General features: G+C 38.8%; 2 protein-coding genes across 6 annotated transcripts in view; both read left to right on the forward strand.

Moving 5' to 3' along the window:
* BOD1L1 (biorientation of chromosomes in cell division 1 like 1) overlaps positions 1–23,208 on the forward strand; it is a 131,224-nt gene that overhangs the window by 21,839 nt on the left and 86,177 nt on the right. For all 5 annotated transcript variants that reach the window (XR_015729235.1, XM_034408861.3, XM_034408862.3 and 2 more), the window contains exons 5-9: positions 479–616; positions 2,302–2,471; positions 4,153–4,267; positions 4,411–4,555; positions 18,966–19,041. Coding sequence is in view for 4 of the 5 variants with exons in the window: in XM_034408861.3 (XP_034264752.3) it covers positions 479–616; positions 2,302–2,471; positions 4,153–4,267; positions 4,411–4,555; positions 18,966–19,041 (644 nt within the window). In the remaining variant the exon portion in view is untranslated. The remainder of the gene's footprint in view (positions 1–478; positions 617–2,301; positions 2,472–4,152; positions 4,268–4,410; positions 4,556–18,965; positions 19,042–23,208) is intronic.
* Positions 5,290–9,747, forward strand: LOC148112659 (uncharacterized). Its single transcript, XM_087875222.1, has one exon. The coding sequence runs from the start codon at positions 7,545–7,547 to the stop codon at positions 8,490–8,492; it is 948 nt and encodes a 315-aa protein (XP_087731348.1). The 5' UTR covers positions 5,290–7,544; the 3' UTR covers positions 8,493–9,747.

Below are 23,208 nucleotides of genomic sequence, written 5' to 3' on the forward strand. Positions count from 1 at the left end.
GTGTTTATTAAGGTAGTTCTCTTGCTACGGCCATTTTCAGCATGGTGCCCTCCTGGTTGATGGCATGTCAGACACTGAAATTCCAAGCTGGTTTAACTAATGGCTATCCTGCGAATTATGGGAAATTGGAATCCCAGTGTGCCTGGAGGGTGCCAGACTGGAGAATGGAAGCCTGAGGGTTGGCATTTCATTGAGGAGGAAGACTTTCATGACTGAATAGTCATGAATATTTTAGGACAAAATATTTTCATTTCTGTCTTATTTTACGATGATGCTCAGTTTCTGCACTGAGACCTTTTTACATACATGCACACCTTTTGCAGACTAATGAAGAGAAAGACTTCTAAAGGTCATTTTCTTCAACAGTACTTTGGAAGGTAGGTAGTGGCAGGCATGAATGGAGCTGTTTCTACTTTCTTGTGGGTTGTTTTGGATTCTGGATCAGATTTTAAGTCATCTCTGTTTTTTTCTCAACTAGTGTTGGAAGATTCTGATGTGGACATACTGAGTGATATTACTGTTAGCTCTGTGCATACCAGCGACCTTTCTTCGTTTGAAGAAGATAGTGAAGACATGCTTTCTGATAGCACAGAAGAAGGAGAAATTGTTTCTGATGGTAAAGTAATCGACCTTTGGCTAATGAGAAGAATAAAAGTATGAATTTGTTTTTCCTTAAATACAACTCCCTTGTATACTTGTGGTACTATTAGTTGGAATGATTGAATATTACGTACATTCAGTGCAGTGTACCACAAAAACCCAAATAAATACAGTTCTTCACTGCATGAGACTGTTCCTGAAATGGATTAAAATTAGCTTGAATGTGATTTTAAATGCTTGCATGGGCACAGAATACAAGCAAAGATTGGTGAGAAAACTCTTCTTGGCAAGACAAGGTATAAACATCCCTCTTGCCTTAACAAGTAGCCTGGATCTGTCTGTTCTCATATATTTAGATACCACATAAATGAAAATAATGTTATTTCTAAATATATTTGTTATTTAATATGATGTGTTCTGCATTAACCACAAACCATAAGTGGGCTCTCATTTAGCAAAACTCATTTTATGTTCAATAGAATGAGAGCTAGTTTGGTCTAACGGGCTAGAAATCAGGAGGCTGTTAGTTCTAATCATGCCATAGGTAGGAAAGCCAGTTGAGTTGACTTTGAGCCAGTCATTTTCTCTCAGTCCATGATGTCAGTTCCTATGGCAACCAATGAATCAACATTCAGTTCATCTTAAAGCAGAACCTACACTTGCAGGAAAAAACGCTAGGAAGAAAAAATGTATTTAATAGATATCAGGCAAACTATAGCATAATGTCCTTTGTTCATAAGAACAGAGTCAGTTTGTTAATGTATATGGAAAAGTCATTTGAAACATTTCGGTATTTTGTTGTTGTTAGGGTATGCTTTTGTTTTATCTTGATTGATTTGTATTTTATTTTCTATGGTAAAACAATAAATATTAAGAAAATTTTAGTATTTTAAGTTCAGAAAGTTGCATTTAAATACTTAGCTGATTGCTTGCTTTGATCTTCACTGTCTGTACTAAAAGGATAATTCTGTGCTTTTACTGGCTGGAATATCTGGAATCAATTCATAGTTTTCCTAAGATAATTGTAGCTGAGGCTATCGAATAATAGACAATATGCAATATAGCAATAGCATTTAGACTTATATACTGCTTCATAGTGCATTACAGCCCTCTCTAAGCAGTTTACAGAGTCAACATATTGCCCCAAACAATCTGGAACCTCATTTTACCAACCTTGAAAGGATGGAAGGCTGAGTCAACCTTGAACCTGGTGAGATTCGAACTGCCAAATTGCAGGCAGCCAGCAGTCAGCAGAAGTAGCCTGCAGTACTGCATTCTAACCACTGCGGCTCATATAGCAATATTACAATTCCAGAATCTTGTGGTAAAAATGGAAGCTAAATTTACTGTGATCTGTAGTTCTGGATTTACCATAATAGTGGGATAATAAAATAATGTGGGATTTTAACATATTATTTCTAACAATATATATTAATAAATTATTGTTGTTATTTTGAACAGATGGAGGATAGCTAAGGCTAGGATCCTTAAATGCCAAAATATTTTTTGCTTTCAGATAGAGTGATGGTTTTTCATTTCCAGCTACAGTCCCTTCCATACAACATCAGTTTTGAGAAAGGGTTTGGTTGAGAAAGGATTTTCACTTACCTTGAGGGTAGTATCTGGTTCTTTGGATCTTAGCCTATATCTAAATTATAAAATGAGCATTTCCTCATACTTTTGTTCTCAACTTTTATCTAGACGAGGAAGATGAATGCAGCCAGATTAAAGCAAAATCAGACACAGAAGGGACAAATGATAAAAAAACAAAATCTGGACGACATGCTTACATCCACAAGCCTTACCTTTATTCCAAGTATTACAGTGATTCAGATGATGAAAGAACAGTGGAGCAACGTCGCCAGTCAGTTGTAAGCTAAATTGCTCTTTTATCTCTCCTTAATGAGTGGAAGTTTCCCTGAATGAATGACCCTCTGAAAAATTTCTTCCAGCATCACATGATCATTTATAACGCAGCAACTTGTTCTGTGCTCGAAGCTGAGGGTTCTGGGTCACAGAAGTGCTTGCTCCATTTTCTTATGAATATCAACTTGTCAAAAGATTGGCAAGGAAAATTTTGTACATATGCAGTCCCAAAGATGCTTTTTCAAGAGGCAACTGGATTTTTTTGTTTTTCTTTGAAGATGTTTCACTTCTCATCCAAGAAGCTTCTTCAGCTCTGACTGGGTGGTGGGAAATGGAAGGATTTATACTCATTGCAGATAACTGATTATTTACATTCTTTTAGAGAGTTGTTGGGCCACCTGGAGGTCAGGGTCACTTGTGGTGCAAATGGGTGTGGAGCCTTCTTGGAACTGTTGAAAGAACTGTTGTAGACTGGAGATAGATGATGTTGTATCCCTCCCCCTTTGTTGAGAGAGGGCTGTTCAATTTTGGCATAGGTGGCCTCTTTGACTCCTCTTTCAAACCAGTGGTCCTCTGTCCAAAATGTGGACTTCACCGTCTTCAAAAGAGCGGCACAACATAGAACAAACCCATCAGGATAAGACCAGTGGGAAATAGATGGAATTCCAGGGATCAGTGACCTCACTTTAGAAGAATATTCCTTCAGCAGCATCTTCTAGACTTAATCTAACAGGAAAAGATCTGATCCATTGTGAAACAAGACTCCTAAAGCCCAGCCTGGCAGGCAGTCTAGAATAATAGTATGGTAAAGGGTAGGAAAGAGTTGCTAGGAAATACAAGCCAATTGGCAAGGTCTCCCTTCCCCCATCTAGTTTCTGGCATAAATCACTCATCAAGATGATTAGAGCAGTTTTATTATTGTCTCCCAGCCAAATAGAATCTACTACATCTAGATAGAATCATACAGATGGAAGGGACTTTGGAGATCTTCTAGTCTAACCCCCTGCCCAAGGCAGGAGTCCTTATTCCATCCTGGACAAATGATTGTCCAGTATTTCCTTTAAAATCCCCAGTGATGGGGCACCACAGTTCCAGGAGACTTTTTTTTTTACTGTTGACTTTTTTTAAATAAGTAACCAAAGTGGCTCAGAACAGGTAAGACCTAGCTGTTCTTATGGAGCGCACAAAAAATGTACCATTGATTGATTTGTTGCCTGGTTTTGGATGGCACATGAAAGCATGCTAAGTTAAGTAACCACTGTGGACTATATTTTTTTAACCAACATCTTCAAGGGACTGCAGGGAGTACAGTCTTAAATTTTAACAGGCTGCAGTAGACATATATCACACAAGTTGACTCCAAGATGCTTAGGAGTATTAAAGATAGCATATTCTACTAGATCTTGCAGACCTTCAAACATAGCAGAAGAACAATTCCCAGCTTCCCTTAGCACTGTCTGTACTGAATGAAGCTGCCAGAAACTATAGTTGGACAACTTCTCGAGAGCCACAGGAGGGAAATGTGTGGTCTGCTTTGTTTTCTGATACACCAGAATCCAGTTAATAGTGATGCTTCACATGGGCTCATAAACTTAGGTAATAAAGGGAAATTTGGATAAGGGAACTGAAAGCCTGTCCATGTCTTACTCTGGATCACACACTTTCCCACCCTATTTGTATCTTCAGGCTAGAGAAAAAGAAGAGAGATTTCTGAGGAGACAGCTTAACAGAGAAAAACTTGAAGAAAAGAGGAAACAGAAAGCTGCAGAAAGAACAAAATCTCTGAAAATCGGCCATCAAGGTATTGAGTTTTACTTTATGCCAATCTTTCTTGCAATGCTTTACTACTGGATGCATTTTTGGCAAACCAGTGGAAGCCTCCTTTATTCTGAAATCATGGAAATATGAGATACAGCAGCTTGATATGTTCTGGTATTATTTTAGGTAAAAGCATTCAAAATTTGGAAGACCTTTCAAGAAGAAGCTTTGATCTAAAAACTGGTGGTGCCAGCATTAAGGATGTGCTTAAAGAACAAAGATTTTTGGAAAAGAAAGTAGCACTAAGCAGGAAAAGAAAAAGAGAATCAAGGTATACCTTCATTTTCTTTTACGTTAAAGTGGTGTTACATTCATGCTGGCATATTACAAATTTGATTTGTGGTTTTCAGGTAGTAATCACTGAAGACATGCTTTGCTTGTGTGATTTTTTAAAATTCAGTAAATTAGTTATAGGAAGTGCTTGACTTACAACGGTTTGTTTAGTGACCATTTAAAGTTACAATGGCACTGAAAAAACAATGCATAACTATTTTTCACACGACCATTGCAGGATTTCCATGGTCATTTGATTAAAATCAAACTGACTCATGGCAACTGACTCATATTTATAATGGTTGTAGTGTCCCGGGGTCATGTGATCACCATTTGCAACCTTCTGACAAGCAAAGTCAATAGGGGAAGCCGGATTCACACTACAACCATGTTACTAAGTTAACTGCAGTGATTCACTTAGCAACTGTGGCCAGAAAAGTTGCAAAATGGGTCAAATTTCACTTAACAAATGTCTTGCTTAGCAACAGAAATTTGGGCTCAATTATGGTTCGAAGTCAAGGACTACCTATACTTTATTATAAGTCACTGACATAACATGCATATACAAAAATTAAATGTAATTAAATAAGAATGTTAGGCTTACCCCAGTTAAGCGCTAGGAAAGAAAGGCCATCAACTCCATTTGGTTGAACTGTTCCTGTGTAAGAGATTACAAATTTTCCCCTTCTCCCTGGCCTTCCTCGCCTTGACTGGTTCATCTTCGACCAGTAGTGTACCAAGTAAGTGTTCTGGGAACTGCTCAGATGTTTGGTGCCTCATGGTGCAATTTGCATTCCTTTCTCAGGCTCTGTGGCCTTGAAGACTGGAACAAGATGGTTCTCACACCTCTGGTTTCCATCAAACCTGTGTCTGCCCCCCGCCCCTTTTAATTATCTCTACCCTCTGCATGCCAATTGCCTACTTCCCTCTCTAATGATTGATTGCAGGATGCCAGCAAGGCACCAAGCTGAAGATGGCAGATCTGACATTCTGCCCCTCTTTTCAGACACATTAATCCTGCAAAGAAAACACAAGCAGGGGTGGGAAAGGGAGATACAAATACGAATACAAGATTATTTGATGTTCAATGAGGCTTGTCCAGGTATTGTCTATGGAATTTCTTAAGAAATTTGAAAGCTCTAAGGTGTTGTAAATCCACCCATTTTGTTTCGGAAGGTGGAAAGTCTTTTCATGCCACTAAGGTTTTCACCTAGTGTGTGTGTGTGTGTGAATTCAAAATGTCTTTGATGTCCTTCATGAGGGGTAATGGTTAAACATTTTCCATGCAAATACCATTAACGCCAAAGTAGTCTATGCATAGACATAGCGTACGAGCTTTCTTTTCTCTGAAAAGGATTGGGGTGGCCACCCAGGGTTTGGCTGGTTGTATGAACCGATGCTTTATGATCTTATCTATGAATGATTGGAGCTCTTCAAACTCCTTGGGGGTCATTGAATATAGCTTGGGCTTGGGAAGCTTAGCCCCCAGTAGGATTTCTATGGAACAGTCAATGGGGTGATGAGGGAGTAGCACATCCGAGCTCTTTTCACTAAACACGTGTAGATCCCAGTACTCCTTGGGTATCAGGGATCCCCCTTAGGGTGTTTTCTAATGGCTGTCCCCATCTCTTTCTTTGTTTTCTTCCTCATTGGTGCCAGCAGCCTCCACTTGGGTTCATCCCTGGGCACTTTTTGTTGAATCTTTAATAGCCCCCTCCTTCAGTTCACATAAGAGTTCCATTTCAGTAGCCATGCTACACCCAGGACTAGGGGCCTCTCCATGCCTGGTGCCACAATGAAGCTTAGAATTTCTATGTGGGCCCTCATCCTCATCTTTATGGGTGTTGTGGCCCCCCAGCTGCCAGCAAAGCTGGCGGTAGACTCGGACGATGAGGTTGGGGAAGAACTTGGGCCGGTACCTGGATGAAGCCGATTATCTAGACCCGTTCCAGTCAGGCTTCAGGCCAGGGCACAGCACGGAAACGGCATTGGTTGATGATCTCTGGAGGGCTCGGGACAGGGGTTGTTCCTCTGTCCTGGTCCTATTAGATCTCTCAGCGGCTTTTGATACCATTGACCATGGTATCATGCTGTGACGATTGGAGGGGTTAGGAGTGGGGGGCACCGTGTTGCGGTGGTTCTCCTCCTTCCTCTCCGACCGTACGCAGTTTATGTTGGCAGGGGGGCAGAGGTCGACCTCGAGGCGCCTTGTGTGTGGGGTGCCGCAAGGGTCTGTCCTCTCACCTCTTCTGTTCAACATTTATGTGAAGCCGCTGGGCGAGATCATCCGTGGTTTCGGAGTGAGATTCCATCAGTACGCTGACGACACTCAGCTGTACATCTCCACTCTGAACCACCCCAACGATGCCTTTGACGTGATGTCCCGGTGCCTGGAGGCCGTGCGGATCTGGATGGGGAGAAACAGGCTCAAACTCAACCACTCCAAGACTGAGTGGCTGTGCTTCTGGCGTATAGTCGGCTGGCGCCATCGCTGACAATTGGGGGATGAGATCTTGGCCCCACAGAGAGGGCTCGCAACTTGGGTGTTCTCCTGGATGCACGGCTGTCTTTGGAAGAGCACATGACGGGGGGGTGGAGCCTGACAGCCTGATGAGCCGGTAAGAGTTTTTCCCGGCTCCGGAATAGTGGGCCGATAAAATTTATCATCTAACTAAAATGGACAGAAATTTGTGAAGGACTGTTTATGATTATCTGGGCCAACAGCGGAGGAAAAAAGAGAGTTGTTTGGGACAGTGAAAAACCAATAAAGAATGTTTAAAGTGTGGGGCCTAATCACTGTTGTTGGAATGCCACAGAAGAATGTTTGGAATTGTTTTTAGACAGCAGCTAGCTTCAAGGAGTGATTAATAACTTTACAACCTTACACGGTTAAGCAGCCCGTTTTATTACAAACAAAAAAGAAAGAAAGAAAAACACCCTCTGGAAGCAGAAGGTTTATTTGATTGTTGCCCAGGCTTTGAAGATTTATGCCACCGAAAAAACAAAAAGGTGTTAGCAAATATAAGTGGCAACGTATCCATCCTTCAAATCACACCGCGGCACGATTAAAAAGACAATCTCTGGGTGAATCAGAGCAAGAGAACTCAGAAAGTGAAACAATAATGGCGGCGAAAACTGGCTCACAGCCAGCAACAGTCGATGAACTCAGAGAAATGCTGACTGGCACTAAAGAGGCGATATTCAAAAGAATGGATGATTATGCAGAAAAAGTTGACAAGCGCATGGACCAATTAGCTATAAATATTGGTCATAATGATAAACAGATTAAGCTTCTTAGAGTGGAAACTGACCAATTAGGGAAACAAATGAGGCAGTTGGAAGAAAAGCACACTCTGGAGTTTGATGACCATGAGAAAAGGCTGATTTCTCTGGAAGATCAAAGCAGACGATCATCAATACGAATTCGAAATTTACCAGAGATGGCAGGAGAGGACTTGAGGAAATTGATCCCACAATGGTTTAAAGAAATAATCCCTAACTTGGCCACGGGAGAAGAGGACATTGAACGCATCCACAGAGTGGGCGCTTTCAGAGCTGGATTTCGTCCCAGAGACATTTTGGTAAAATTTTCTAATTATGATAAAAAAGAGCAGCTGATGATGAAACTGAGGTCGTTAGCTTTGCTGAAGTTTCAAGGATCTACAGTTCAAGTTTATAACGATCTTTGTTACCAAACAATTAAGTGGAGGCGTAGCATTAAATCAATCACCGAAGAGCTCAAGAGAAGGGAGATAAAGTATGCATGGGGATACCCAGTATTTATGAGGCTTATGTATGATGGGAAACAATATAGGATTATCTCTTTGGAGCAAGGCATTGAGCTACTTAAAAGTCTGGGGCTGGAATTACAGGACGATACTGTTCTTAAAAGTGCCAGTGGTGGAGGAAGAGGAGCCACGGCAAGTGGGAAGTGAAATCGACAAGACTGAGATGATAAATCTGTAAAATATTAATACTAGAAGGCTTGCTGGTTCTGAACTGTGGGCTTCATATCCCCCCCCCCCCCCCGTTAAGGGAATGGCTGGAACATTAGGCTACCGGGGATTTAGTGGGGGGAAAAGAGTTTGGGGAGATTTGGGGGTGGGGGGATGGGGAAGGGGGTAGGTTATGAGGGTTATTTAGTTGAGTTCGTTTTGTGTTTTCTTATATGTTGCTTTAAGTTAAAGTGCACAAGGGATCGTAAAGAATTTGTATGTGCTGAATATGGATAAAATTATAAGAATTACAACACTCAATGTCAAAGGTTTGGGGGCAGTGGTGAAAAGGAGGAGAATCGAACAATTGTTAAACAAGGAAAGATCTGACAGCATTTTCTTGCAGGAAACTCATCAGGATAAGGATGGAGTAAATGAAGTGCGTTTGAAGTGGTCACTCCATTATGAAAAGTCACTGGGGACTTCAAAAAAAAATGGGGTGGCCATACTGATTTCTAAAAGAACTGGATTTACTATGGAGAGTATAAAAAAAGATGGGCATGGTAGATTTATTATGATTAAAGGTCAAATTGAAAGTACAACATATACGTTGGTTAATGTTTATGCCCCAAATGTGGGACATAGAGAATTTTTTTTAGAATTGTTTAAAGTAATAGAAGAATTTAAAGAAGGACATGTCATTTTAGGTGGAGATTTTAATATGGTTATGAATAATAGATTGGACAGGACCAATCCCACAAGTGCTGAAAGGAGGAATAATATCACAATTTTAAATAAATTAATAAAAGAAAAAGATTATGTGGATGGGTGGCATTTTCTTAAAGGTGGGGAGCCCGGTTTCACATATTATTCCCCAACCTATAAATCCTATTCTAGAATTGATTATGTTTTCGTTTCTAGGGATATGGCAACTAAGTTGAGTAGAATGGAAGTGGGAGTAATTAAAGTAACAGATCATGCGGTGATTAGTTTAGACTTCATGGTAAAAAAAGACTATAGAGAAGTGGTTAGATGGAAGGTGACTACAAGGATTCTTAAAAATGAGAAAGTGGTTGAGAAAATGCAAAAGGAGATATCAGAATTGTGGGAAATTAATGAAAAAGGAGAAATAGCAACGAGAATGGTGTGGGACGCCATGAAGGCGGTGACACGGGGAATATGTATTAGGGAAGCTTGTAGTGTTAAAAGGCAAGAAACTGCATTACGGGAAAAATTAGAGGAACAGATTAAGAAATTGGAAAAAGAGTACTGGCATACAAGAAATAAACAGAAATTAATAGAATTACAAACTAAGAAAAAAGAATTAGAGAATAAAAATTTAGAGGAAGTTCAGAATAATTTAATATACATGAAAAGAGAATTTTTTGAAAATAGTAATAAAAATTCTAAGATGCTTGCCAGGCTCACAGAAAAGGAGAAAGCTAAAAATTCAATAGGTATAGTGAAAGATAAATTGGGGAATTATTGTAGTACAATGAAAGGAAAGTTAAAAATATTCCAGGAATTTTATCAAGAGTTGTACAAGGGTAAGGAGGTTTAGAAGGATAGAATGGAAGCTTATATTGGGAAATATATAAAAAGGGGTGTGGAAACGGAGCATAAAGAATTAATGGAAAGGAGTATATCGCAAAGGGAAATTGCAGAAGTAATTGAAAGTTTGAAGGTGGGTAAATCACCTGGGGTAGACGGATTAGGAACAGAATTCTATAAAATATTTAAAACATTATTAGTACCGAAATTATTAAAGCTGTATAATGCAGTATTAGAAGGGGATAGATTCCAGAATCATGGGACCAGTCGTTAATAATATTAATACTTAAACCAGATAAGGATCCGACGCTTCCTGACTCGTACAGACCAATATCATTAATAAATCAAGATGCAAAATTTTTTCAACTATTTTAGCAAAAAGAATGAATAATTTTATAGGTAATTATATAAAGGAAGATCAATGTGGATTTGTAATGGGCCGTCAAATGCATAATTTGGTTGGAAGAGTGTTAAATGTAATTCACGAGATTAAAAATCTAAAGCTTAAAGCGGGGATATTAGCATTAGATATTTTTAAGGCCTTCGATTGTGTGAGCTGGCAAGCATTAAAGATGGTAATAGACAGAATGGGGTTTGGAAATAAATTCAAAGGTGTAATAGATCAATTATATTCTCGGAACTCTGCCTTAGTGGTAGTGAATGATGGAGTTACAGACAAGATATAACTCGCCAGAGGAACAAGGCAAGGGTGCCCACTCTCACCTGTCCTATTTGTATTGGTTATGGAACTATTGGCCAACGCATTAAGAGATGACGGGGAGATAGAAGGGATAGGTAAAATAAAACTAAATATGTTTGCTGATGATACATTGTTAACAGTTAAGAATATAGTGGATGAGATGGAAAGAATTGGATGGCATCTAAAAGAATTTGAAGAAATAACTGGATTAAGAATAAATTGGTCAAAATCTGAGTTGATGCTGCTTAATTACACTAAAAGGGAAGAGAAGGATTGGGAAGCGAAGCGAAGCGAAATGAGAATTAAAGATCATATTAGTTTAGTTAGTTTAGTTTAGTTTAGTTTATTTGATTTGTATAAATAAATATAAATAAATATTAAACACCTGCGAGTTAGAATTACAAAAAATTTGGAGAAGTTAGAAAAGGAAAATCTAGGCAGCTTAAAGAAGGAGATTTTGGAAAGTTTGAATAAATATAAAAGGTTGAATTTATCATGGTTTGGAAGAATTGCCTTAGTAAAAATGAAGATTTTAGCAAAGATCAATTTTGCTTTTAGGATGCTACCAATAAAAATATCAGAATTAGAGTTAAAGAGTTGGCAGAATATACTGAATAACTATTGTAATGGGAATAAGAAAGCGAGGATAAATAAAAATAAGTGGTATCTAAGCCAAAAAAAGGGGGTTTAGGACTCCTAAATATTAAATTATATTATGTCGCTAACAGGCTTAGACATGTTATAGAGGCAGTTTTAGGAATAGGAGAATTGGAATGGTTGGAAGATAAATCTAAAATTAAAACCAAATTAGAATGGAAGCTGGAAAATATATTTTTTATGGAAGGTGGAAAGAAATGGGCTGAGAGCATAAGCAATCCTCTCCTGAAGTTTCATTGGGAAATTTGGAGTAAATATAAAGGGAGGTTGCTTCCAAAGAACTCTCCATTATCACCGGTAGTAATCTTGGAAAAGTTCCCAGGGAATTTGAAGAATAAAGTGAATGAAGTTTTAAAAGAGAAAAATAAAATGAAACTAAGGGAATGGTTAGGAGGAATGAGGACACGTGGGGAATTGGAAGTGGTTCTAGGAGGAAAACGGTTGTCTTGGTTAAATTATAGCCAAGTGGAACAATGGACTAAAAATTGGATAAGAGAAAATGGAGAGTAGAGAGTGTTCGAGGTTTGAGGAATTAATTGGAAAAAAATGAAACACTAAAAGAAAAAAATAAAGGGATAAAAGGCTTAATGAGTGGAATCTATAAAATATTGTTGGAAGAAGAGGAGAGGGGAAATTTAGGAAAGATGGTATGGGAAACTGATTTGAAGATACAAATAGGGCAACAGAGTTGGGACAGAATTTGGCAACAAAGAGTTTTGAGAAATATGTCAGTAAGAATAAAAGAGAATTACTACAAAATGGTATGGAGGTGGTACTTAACTCCGGTTAGATTAAGCAATATGAATCAGCACTATTCAGATAATTGTTGGAGAGGTTGTGGGGAAAAACAAATGTATTTACATATGTGGTGGGATTGTAAATTTGTGCAAAAATTGTGGAAGATGGTGTTTAAGGAGATAGAAGAAATTGTAGGAATAAAGGTAGAAGAGGCACCAAAGGTAGCATTACTCTCACTATTGGAAGATATAAAATGTAAAAAAGAGACTAAAGAATTGATAATGAATTTGTTGACCACAGCAAGGTTAATGATTTCTAGGAACTGGAAGACACAAGGTGATTATTGTTTGGAAGAATGGTATAAGGAAGTATGGGATATTGTCATAAATGATAAATTGACTTGTAGTATTAAAGTAAGGAGGGGCATAATGAAAGTAAATGAATTCAATGGAATCTGGAAACAGTTCCTAATATATGCGTTTTCTGGAGGAAGGGGGATACCACCACCAGAAGAAGCTTTAAGATTTTGGAAGCAGGAATGATCCCGAGGGGTGGGGGAGCACTCGTTGATTGTTTGTATTGTGTATATTGTTATATATTATATATTATGATTCATGTATGTTATGTATGTTAATTTTTTTTAATATGTTAATATTAAAAAAAAAAGAAAAAAAAAGGAAGAGCACATGACAGCCGTGGCCAGGGGAGCTTTCTATCGGGTTCGCCTGATACACCAGTTGCGTCCCTTTTTGGACCGGGATGCCCTGCGCATAGTCACTCATGCCCTCGTCACATCCCGTCTGGACTACTGCAACGCTCTCTACATGGGGCTCCCCTTGAAGAGCACTCGGAGGCTCCAGTTGGACCAGAATGCGGCCGCGCGGGTGGTTATGGGTGCGACTCGGCGCGCCCATGTAACACCCCTCCTGCGTGAGCTGCACTGGCTCCCGTTGGTCTTCCGAGTGCGATTCAAGGTGTTGGTCACCACCTTTAAAGCGCTCCATGGCTTAGGACTGGGGTATATACGAGACCGCCTTCTGCCAGCAACAACCTCCCACCAACCAATACGCTCCCACAGAGAGGGACTCCTCAGGGTGCCATCGGCCAAACAATGGCGACACCCATGGGGAGAGCCTTCTCTGTGGGGGCACCAGTCCTTTGGAATGAGCTGCCCCTAGAGCTTCGTCTTAGCCCCGACCTGCGTACTTTTCACCGTGCCCTAAAGACCTTCCTGTTTCAGCAAGCCGGACTGGCCTAATATGAATTTTAAATGGGTGTATGTGTGTTTTAATTGAGGGCCAAATTGTATATATTTGTTTTAATTAGTTTTAAATTCATGTGTTTTAATGTGGCTGTACACCACCCTGAGTCCCCTGGGGGAAAGGCGGTATAGAAATCCAATAAACTCTAAACTCTCATTTCTCATTTTTATTTTTATTATATAAAATACAAAAAAAGAAAAGAAAATAGGAAATTAAGGGAGGGAAAGGGAACCGGGGGGGGCAAAGGGGGTGTGAAATACTAGGGGGCAGAGAAGAAGAAAGAAAAGGGGGCATTGGCTTCCAACTAACACAGTACAAGTTAAATACACTCCAGCCTCAACTTTTTGCTTTTACACATTAATATATAGCTAGCCATTTCTATAACACCAAATCTTTCTAATCCACAAAACCAAGATCAAAGTTTCATTTTTTCCTTCACAAGCATAAATTCTAGGATGATATCCAAATAACATATTTTCCTCTTTAAATAAAGTAATCAATTTAACCATTCCTGCTTTATCTTCCTTGCTATGGAAATAATGTGTATTTCTATTTGCACCTAGTAATCTTTGTGAACTGTCATAATTTTACAAAATTTATTGTAGTTTCAAATTCTTTGGCCTAAAAGTGGTGGGGGGGCTTTTTTTCTTTCACCCTCCTTTTTCCTTCGAAGTACTAAACTTTTTAAAAACCAAAAAGCACTTTTTTAAAAAATCAAAACTTTCTAATACATCTTATTCTTTGACTTTAACATACAAGCTTTAACTTCAATATTGCATTTAGCTCCCTCCCTCCAAACTACCCTTATAGAATAATTATTTTTTTATTTTATAAACAGAGTTTATAATATAGAGTTTTTCTTTAAACTGGTACATCATTTTCTTTAACTTTCTCTTTTTTTTTTTTATCTTTTTTCTTTTCTTTTTTTTTTTATTGAAAAAGTTTTCAAATACAAATTTCCCCCCCCTTTTTTTTCCCCTCCCCTCCCCCTCCCTAACCCCCCCTCCCCACCCATCCCCCCCTGTGACTTCTTCGTAACAAAAAAACCCTAATTCATAACAGATTACTTACTCCCTCCTCAAAATACTGACCTTTACTTACTAAAAATATTATAAATATTATAACATTCCCCTTTATCCATACATTTCAGAAAAGAAGAGAAAAAAAAAACATTATACTATAACTATTATAAAATAACTTCTAATTTAACATAATAGTGTTTTATATCTATATATTATTACAACAATTCAAAACCACCTTCCACTTTAAAACTATACGATAAATCCTACTTTAATATTTAATCTTCTATATATATTACTATAACATTTCAAAGCGGCCTCCCCATAAAATCTAATTTAACATTTATTCCACTCTATCCATTTCCTCCACTCCCCTAAATATATCACTTAAAAATCCCTTTTCTTAAACTAATCAGTCTGTAGCTAGCTTATTCACCCACTGTCCTGCAAATTTACCATACACAACAATTCTTAATATCTTTAATTCACTGCCCACACTACTTAAAAATATATATATATATATATTCCATTATATCTAAATAAAAAAAAAAGAAAAGACAATAACTTTAAATTTATAGTCCATATAATATCTTCTTTGAGGTCTTTCCACTGGATTGTTAAAACCAACATCCATAATAGGGTAACATAGCTTGCTGATGCAACAGTTTATTCAAGATCTTCAATCATATCTGCCCCCATCAGTAATAAATATCTTCTTATATGTATAAAAGTAAAAACAACCACCCGAGTGACATTATAATTATATTCCATATAATAATAATTGTGGGTTTCATCAGGATTATTAATTTCCATCATCGTAGTGGGTAACAACCGGATCTTCTGCATGCCCCATCATGATTCTCTTGCCTTATGATTCAAGATAATTATAATATATTTATCAACACAAAAAGAAATTTCAAAATGGATAATTCAAATCCATCAGTTTGAGGCTCTTTCCACGTCCCAAAATTACGGCAATGCAGAGATCTGCCACTATCCTCAGGATGATATTGACCAATATGTCGCCTCCTCTATGTTTTCACATAATCATTCGTATTTTAAAGTCACTGGCTTCACTGTTGCTTGAGTTAGAAATTTCTATTTTTATACAACCTGTTTCTTTTTTTGTTTTCTTTTTGTGGGTTTGACTTCCATCCTGGTTTCCTTTCTACAGATTGTATGTCAACTGGTCGGTTTTCATTCTGCTTTGTAGATTGGTCGTGTTGATTTTGTTTTTGTGTCTCATGTTTCTTTTTTATCCCTTGTATATCCCCTAATTGGTTTCCATGCTTGTCCTTGCCTTGATAAGTCATCACATTAAAATCAGATGGCACTTCTCTCAAATTTGTGGATAATCCAGCTGGGGTATCCGATAAATCCAAAGGCAATTTATCTGGTACAGTCTCTGTAATTCGATATTTTCCCTTTATTTCCAGCTCCTTCTGCTTATCCTGTATTATATCTGAAGATGTTAAATTCATGTTCAACCTATTTTGATAAAATTCTTCCGCTCTTTCTATAGTATTTAACTGATATCTTTCTCCTTGATGTCTCAGTATAATACCAACTGGGGCATTCCACCTATATGGGATATTTCTCTTTTTTAACTCAGACACCAGAAAACCAAATTTCTTCCTTTCTGTTAATATCTTGGGTGGGAGTTCCTTGTAGATCCATATCTTTCTTCCATACAATTGCAAATTAGAATTGAAGGCATTTTGCACAATATTATTCCTAATTTCCTTGTCCGTAAAATAAATCACCACATCTCTAGGCAGTTGCCTTTGCTTAGCAATCCAGGAATTTATTCTGAAAACTCTGTCGATCCTACAAAACACTTCCTCAGGTTGAACCTTTAAAATCCCAGCTAGAATTTCAGAAGATATTTTCCTTAAATCATCTCTATTATTTTCCTGCAAACCTCTCAGTCTTATCGCATATTCTGTAAAATTATATTGTACCATTAGAACCTCTTTTTCAATCCTCTGTTGCAGATTTTCTACAGTACCAAACTTTTGATCAGCATCCATTTTAGGTTTTTCTTCTGAGCTATTATCCTGCGTGTTTATCAAATCATTTTCAATTTTTTGAATTCTATTGTCCAATTTATCTTGAATTTCATCCATTTTAGACTCTAGTAAATTAGTATTTGTATCCAACCGTATCATAAATTCTGAAAAACCATTAACCACTTTTAAAATTTTTCGCTCCAAAAAATCAAACTTAGATTTTACCAATTCTTTAATTTCCTGCTTAAATTTTTCAAGATGCTGATTCACAATCTCATCCCTTCTTTCAATCTCCTCTAAGAGAAATTCTATTATATTAAAATCAGGTTTTTGAGACTGAAGAGTTAAAACTTGTTCCTTTAAATTGTTGGTGGGGGAATCCCCCCCCCCTGCTTGTTTATCTGATTTTGTAAGTTTCAGTGCCATGTTTCCGCCCAGGCAGGCTTTGTTAAAAAGAAAAAAAAAAAAACAAGAAAAAAGACTTCTTTCCAGTCAACAACAATATCAAGTCTCCAGGGGAAAAAGAAAGAAAGAAAAACAGGAGCGGAGTTTTGTCTACAAATGTAGCCAGTGGTATTTATTCCGCTACATTGTAATAATAGAAAACGGAAGGACTTTTCCTTTCTGCCTCTTCTCCAGCTGCTGCAAGCGCCATTTTAAAAGGCTTTCCCCCCCCCCTTTCCTTTCCTCTTTTCTCTTAAGTAATTTTTTTAAAAGATAAGTAAAATACTTGCGGTTCAGTATTACAGATCCAGCTCACATTTTCTTTGAGTAATCTGTTAGATTCACAGGCTTGCTCTTGACGCCTGGCTCTGCATTAGCAGAGGTCTCCCAAAGCCCGGAGCAACGGCTGGGGATATGGGGCATCTCATCCGCTCTGTCCCAAAAGAAAAAGAAAAACTTTTGGGACTCTGCAGAGAGTTCTACCCACCCCTGCCGGCTCTATCTCCGTTTCCTCATGGAAACGGAGTTTTTTCGAGCCGCCGTTCCGTTGTGAAGGCGGCTCTGACAGGCAGTGGAAGCTGACGATCCCAAAGGGATTTAACTTTCTCTTAATACAGGTACTCTCAAATACATTTTCAATAGCTTTTGCTTCTTTAAGAGTTACTTAAGCATTATATATATGTTAAAAAATACATTTTCAAATTTTGGGTTAAACCTTTCAGTTGCACATATCAAGCAGAGAAAAATGCATCCTGATTCCAGTTAACTCAGCTTATTTTCATGGAGTAAAATCTTTTTCTTCTCTGGAAGTTAAAGAACACTTTCTCCTTCCCTCCCCTCCGCTCTCGGTTGATCATATTGTCCAATTATGAGAGGGTCTTTTGTTATGAAAACAGTCCATCTCTTTCTCAAGCACCTGCAGCGGTGACCTTGCTGGCTCCATGCTCTCTGCATACATTCTCCACATTCCATTTCCCTCCCCCCAGTTCCTCGGCAAGTTGAAAAACTTAAGTGAATCTGATTTCCCCATTGACTTTGCTTGTCAGAAGGTCGTAAAAGGGGATCACATGATCCCGGGATATTGCAACCGTCATAAATATGAGTCAGTTGCCAAGTGTCCGAATTTTATTCACGTGACTGTGAAGATGTTGCAATGGCCATAAGTGTGAATAAATCACTTCTTTCAGTGCCATTGTAACTTTGAACGGTTATTAAATGAACTGTTGTAAGTCGACGACTATCTGTACTACTATCCCTAAAATATTTATGATATTGGACCCAACAAACCTGCAAATGCCTTAATTGATTCCACCAAAAAGCAGTCTGGACCATTTTGCAAAAATTGTATAGAATCTAACCTTGCGTAGAAGGACAGGGGAGTTTTTAAACACTCCTGATGAATCTACAAGTTCTGCAGGTTGTTTTGGAAACAGCAAAATGCGAAGAAATTTGTGGGGCAGACATATATGGTCTGCTGAACTTGCATGACAGAGAACAAGACTGAGCAGAAGCAGCTAATATCCATAGAGTTATTTAGTCAGTTCTTAAGTTTCTCAAACACCGGCATGTATGGTTTCAAGGAAATTCTTTTTCTCCACTTACCAATCCATCTGGGGGAAAAGTGAAAAGTGAAGGGAAAAAAATCAGTGAATTTTGTTTTCTTTCTGCAGTTGTTTGAGTGCTAGCTATGTTTTCTAGTGTACCACATTAGAGCATTGTCCTTGAGATTCCAGATCTATTACCTCCATTTCACTGTATGCCTCTTCTCTCCAGAGTGCTTTCAGTCTAATGTATTTTTTTATGGATGTCTTTCAGTTATTTCCATGTTATTTTGAAGCTTACTAATGTCATTATACATTACTGTATGTAGCCTATCATTCCTCTTTTTCTGGTCCCAAAGGCAGCAAATGGAAAAGAAACTATGGATGCTATGAATTTGACCTAATTTTGAATGCTGTGGACCATTTAGCAGAAGGGGCAAGTCAACAGATTGTCAGATGATTAATTTGTTTAAATATTTAATTAATTAAAAAGTAGGTTATATTTCTACCAAAATAGTTATTTTCAATAATTTTATCCTCTCATACTTCTAGGCATGATGAAGAGGGCTGGAAGAAAAAATGTGAACAGCCTGATGAATATTTTGGAGAATTTGAAAAGATAAATGAAGTAAGTCTTAATTTTTAGAAAAGGTTTTAAAATTACTGGTTAAAATTGTTCATTTGATAAATGCTTCTAAAGTGAATTCTGTTTCTGGTTATTAAAACACCTGTATCTGTGTGAGCCTTTGCGCATGGCATTTGTAGAGTCAGTGGGAGTGTTCTTAGATCAAGAAGGTATAAAAGGGATTCATTTGAATCTACAGCCTTCTTCAGGGAGATGTGCAAGAAATCTTTAAATGAAATGAGATCTGTTGACTCCACCCAGAAATGGCATCCTGAACTAGCTGAGAATTTCTTTGCTCTGCTAGACAAATGGCTTAGGAGTTACTCTCCGTAGCCAGTTTGCTCCTGGATTGGAAAAGGAACAATGTGAAATTACTCTGAAATTCCTTGGACGGTTGTGTCATCCAAAGGGGGAGAGATTCAGTAGATTTCATCTCCCTGGTAAATTCAGCGGAAGGAGGAGGGTTACACCCTGTCCTTCTAGTCTTTGTTTTCAAAGGACACCTATGCTTTTAACTGCTTTGCAAAGGTTTTTTTTTTTTTTCAGTGTGTAAATTGCTGACTGTGTGCTGGAAACTCAATACATTCCTCCACATGAGTGTTGGAAGAGTGGGATGAAATAGTTTATTTCCCCATATGGAAAAGAGACAAACAACAATAAATTATCTTAGATTACTGAGAAAATTATTTAACCACATTAAATTTTCACCAAAAAGACTATATATATGATCAACTTGAAAAGATCTTAACACTTTTATTGTATTTTTACTGTATTTTTCTATATAACTATCTGCTTTCTATTCTAAAACTTCAGAAATCCCACCTACCCCCCTTTTTCCCCCCTTTCACTCTGAGAGCTTGCATATTAACATTACTCTCCTTGGTAGCTGTTTTGCTTTTGGAATTCTCCCTCTGACTTTGAAAAAAGGAGTCCAAACAATAAAAACACATACAATACAAAATTTAAAAAATAGAATAAAATCAAATTAAATAATTTTGGCCCCGACAAATTTAAAACCCCAAACTTTTAAAACCAATTTAAAATTGAATATATAAATACTAAAAGATATTTAAAATTTTAAAAATCTTTTATAAAAGAGGGGGGAAATTAGGCCAGGCCGGCCTGGTGAAATAGTAAAGTCTTTAAGGCGCGGCGGAAGGTGCGCAAATCCGGGATCCTCCGTATCTCTGGGGGGAGCTCGTTCCAGATAGTAGGTGCCCCCACAGAGAAGGCTCTCCCCCTGGGGGCCGCCAGTCGGCATTGTTTGGCTGACGGCACCTGGAGGAGCCCCTCTCTATGGGAGCGTACCGGCCGGTGGGAGGCTATTGGTGGTAGTAGGCGATCCCGCAAGTACCCGGGTCCTAAGCCATGGAGCGCTTTAAAGGTGGTAACCAAAACCTTGAAGCGCACCCGGAAGACCACCGGGAGCCAGTGCAGCTCGCGCAGGAGGGGTGTTACATGGGAACGCCATGTCGCTCCCATTACCACTCGCGCGGCTGCACTCTGCGCCAGTTGGAGCCTCCGGGTGCTCCTCAAGGGGAGCCCCATGTAGAGAGCGTTGCAATAGTCCAGGCGGGAGGTGACAAGGGCATGAGTGACCGTGCGTAACGAGTTCCGATCCAGAAAGGGATGCAACTGGCGAATCAGGCGAACCTGATGAAAAATCCTCCCGGTCACGGCCATCAAGTGCTCTTCTAAAGACAGCCGTGAATCCAGGAGGACGCCCAAGTTGCGAGCCCTCTCCGTGGGGGCCAATGATTCGCCCCCAATAGTCAGTGTTGGCGTCAACTGACTATATCGGGACGTCGGAAACCACAGCCACTCAGTCTTGGATGGGTTGAGCCTGAGCCTGTTCCTCCCCATCCTCCCCATCCTCAGTTACAGAAATAACAATCTAAAAATATATGATATATGACATTAAAATTTTACAATATCAGATTTCAATAGCTAAGTTGCCAAGACTAGATAACCCAAATATCTAGCTCCTCTCTAACTCAGCTCATCTTTCTTACAATCAATGAAATTCTTTTCGATATAACTGGCTGGTATTGCTGTCATCCTTTTAAGATAGCAAGTGATAGCCCTTATCATGGGAGGAGAGTCAGCCTTCAACAGAAATGCTAATTTATGCCTTATATTCCAGTGGGGAAATTTATTTGTAATTGGGGACAGATATTGTTTTCTTACTTCCTCGTACAGCCTACATTCGAATGTTATATGCGCCGTGTCCTCCACGACGTTTACCCCACATATACATGTTCTTTTGTCATACGGGATTTTCCGGTAACGGCCGAATTTAACATTGGTATCTAAAAGTTCGAATCTAAACTTAACAAATAACTGTCTCTCCACTGATGGCATTTCTAAATGTAAATACTTTTCCAGGGTGAAAGTTGTTTTAACTGCTGTCAGCAGTTTAAGGGAGTGATTAGTTGAAAGAGTTTGCCCATGTATATCTTTAATCCGTTGTTTAACTTGCTTCAGTGTGTCACACAACGGGACAACTGGTTCATATTTATGACGGTTACAGTGTCCCCAGGTCATGTGATCACCTTTTGTGACCTTCTGACAAGCAAAGTCAAAGGAGAAGTCAGACTCACTTAACAACTATGCTTCTTGTCAATTTGTTGCAGCACACACAATCAGACACAATTAAATGGACTTCAGCAGGATTCAAATTACATAAGAAACTTCTTTATATACAATACCAAACAGGAGAATTCAGCATACAATATGGAGCCTGGTGGTGCAGTGGACTAAACTACTGTTAAAGTAGTATTTAGCTGCCAGCTGCCTGCAATTACTGCGAGTTCAATTCTCACCAGGCTCAAGGTTGACTCAGCCTTCCATCCTTCCGAGGTAGGTAAAATGAGGACCCGGTTTGTGGGAGCAATAAGCTGACTTTGTATAAAATAGAACACCGCTTGGGGGGCCCAAAAGCCCTACTAAGGTATATACAAAAATATGAAGGCTAGACTTCCGTTGGCACCGCTGGCGTCGCGGACGGTCTTTTCAGATTGCCAGCCCCGTGATTCCGTTGGAGCCGTTCTGACAGCGCTAATCAGCTGTCAGACGGCTTGAAAACCTCTCCTTCGGGAGAAGGAGGAGAGGAGAGCCGGTGGGCGAGGGTAGAGCTCCCCGGGAGCCCCTGGAGCAATTCCAGGGGCTTGGAGGGTGAGAGCTCCCCGCTCAGCCCACTGAAGCTCTGGATCCATGGCGACTCCGTTTTAAACGGAGCCAGACGCCGGTGACCAACTCTGCTGTCAACAAGGAAACTAATTGAGTCCAAAAGCAGGCAGAACGGAAGCAGGAGAACAAGCCTTTGCAAGTATGTTGCTTAACTCCTGGGATACATTGTTTCTACTTGATTTTGCTGAGCTGAAGGAGGAAATGGCGTCTTTATTATGGCTGGACTGAAAGTGAAAGTTAAGTGCTTGTTAATAGATTTGTGCTTAGAGACTGGACTTAAGATGCTGGGATTTGAGAGCTGGGTGTAGAAAAGACTATCTTGCTTCATAAACTACAAATAAATTTGAGAAAGTTGCTTAAGAGATGTTTTGGCTTTGAAAAGAAAAATTTTCTTAAAATAATATGGCTTCCAAGCAAGGAGTTTTTGAAAGTGGTGGAAGCTCTCTAATGGCGTCAGAAAGGATACAGAGAACTGACTCACAGAGCCAAGAGGATTTTTTCAGAGACTTTACAGAATTTATAAAGGAAGCCATGAATAACCAAATGGCAATTATTAATAACTTTACAGCAATCATGGAACAAAAATTTATAGAACTGGTGGAGGATATAAAAGGAAATGAGGATGTTTTTGAAGGAAAGCACAATGACAATGAAGGAGACATTTTGGTTAAAACAGAGAAGCTGGATTTGGCTGATTGTCAAGAATCTTCAAACTTTCTTCCTGCCCTTGTGGAATTAACTGACAGAACTTTTCAAAAATATAATTTGGAGCAGAAAGAAGAAGAAACTGATCAGCCCTACGAGGTTTCGGAAGATTTGGCAGAGGTTTTCACACAATTAATTGAAATGCAACAACTGGAGTTTTTTTCCCAAATTCATCGAGTTAATTCTTTGTTCTATGAACTGACTGATTATATAAGCAAGAAGAGTCGATATGGGGGCTCCAAATCAGAGGAAATGATTCCAAGAAAGGGGCAAGTT

This window comes from Pantherophis guttatus, chromosome 8, assembly GCF_059756535.1.
Source record: "Pantherophis guttatus breed Tessera chromosome 8, ASM5975653v1, whole genome shotgun sequence".
NCBI classification, from domain to species: Eukaryota; Metazoa; Chordata; class Lepidosauria; order Squamata; family Colubridae; genus Pantherophis; species Pantherophis guttatus.

What these genes read in the sequence shown, in the direction of transcription:
- LOC148112659 (XM_087875222.1), top strand. Translation starts at nt 7,545, where the DNA reads ATGCCACCGAAAAAACAAAAAGGTGTTAGCAAATATAAGTGGCAACGT.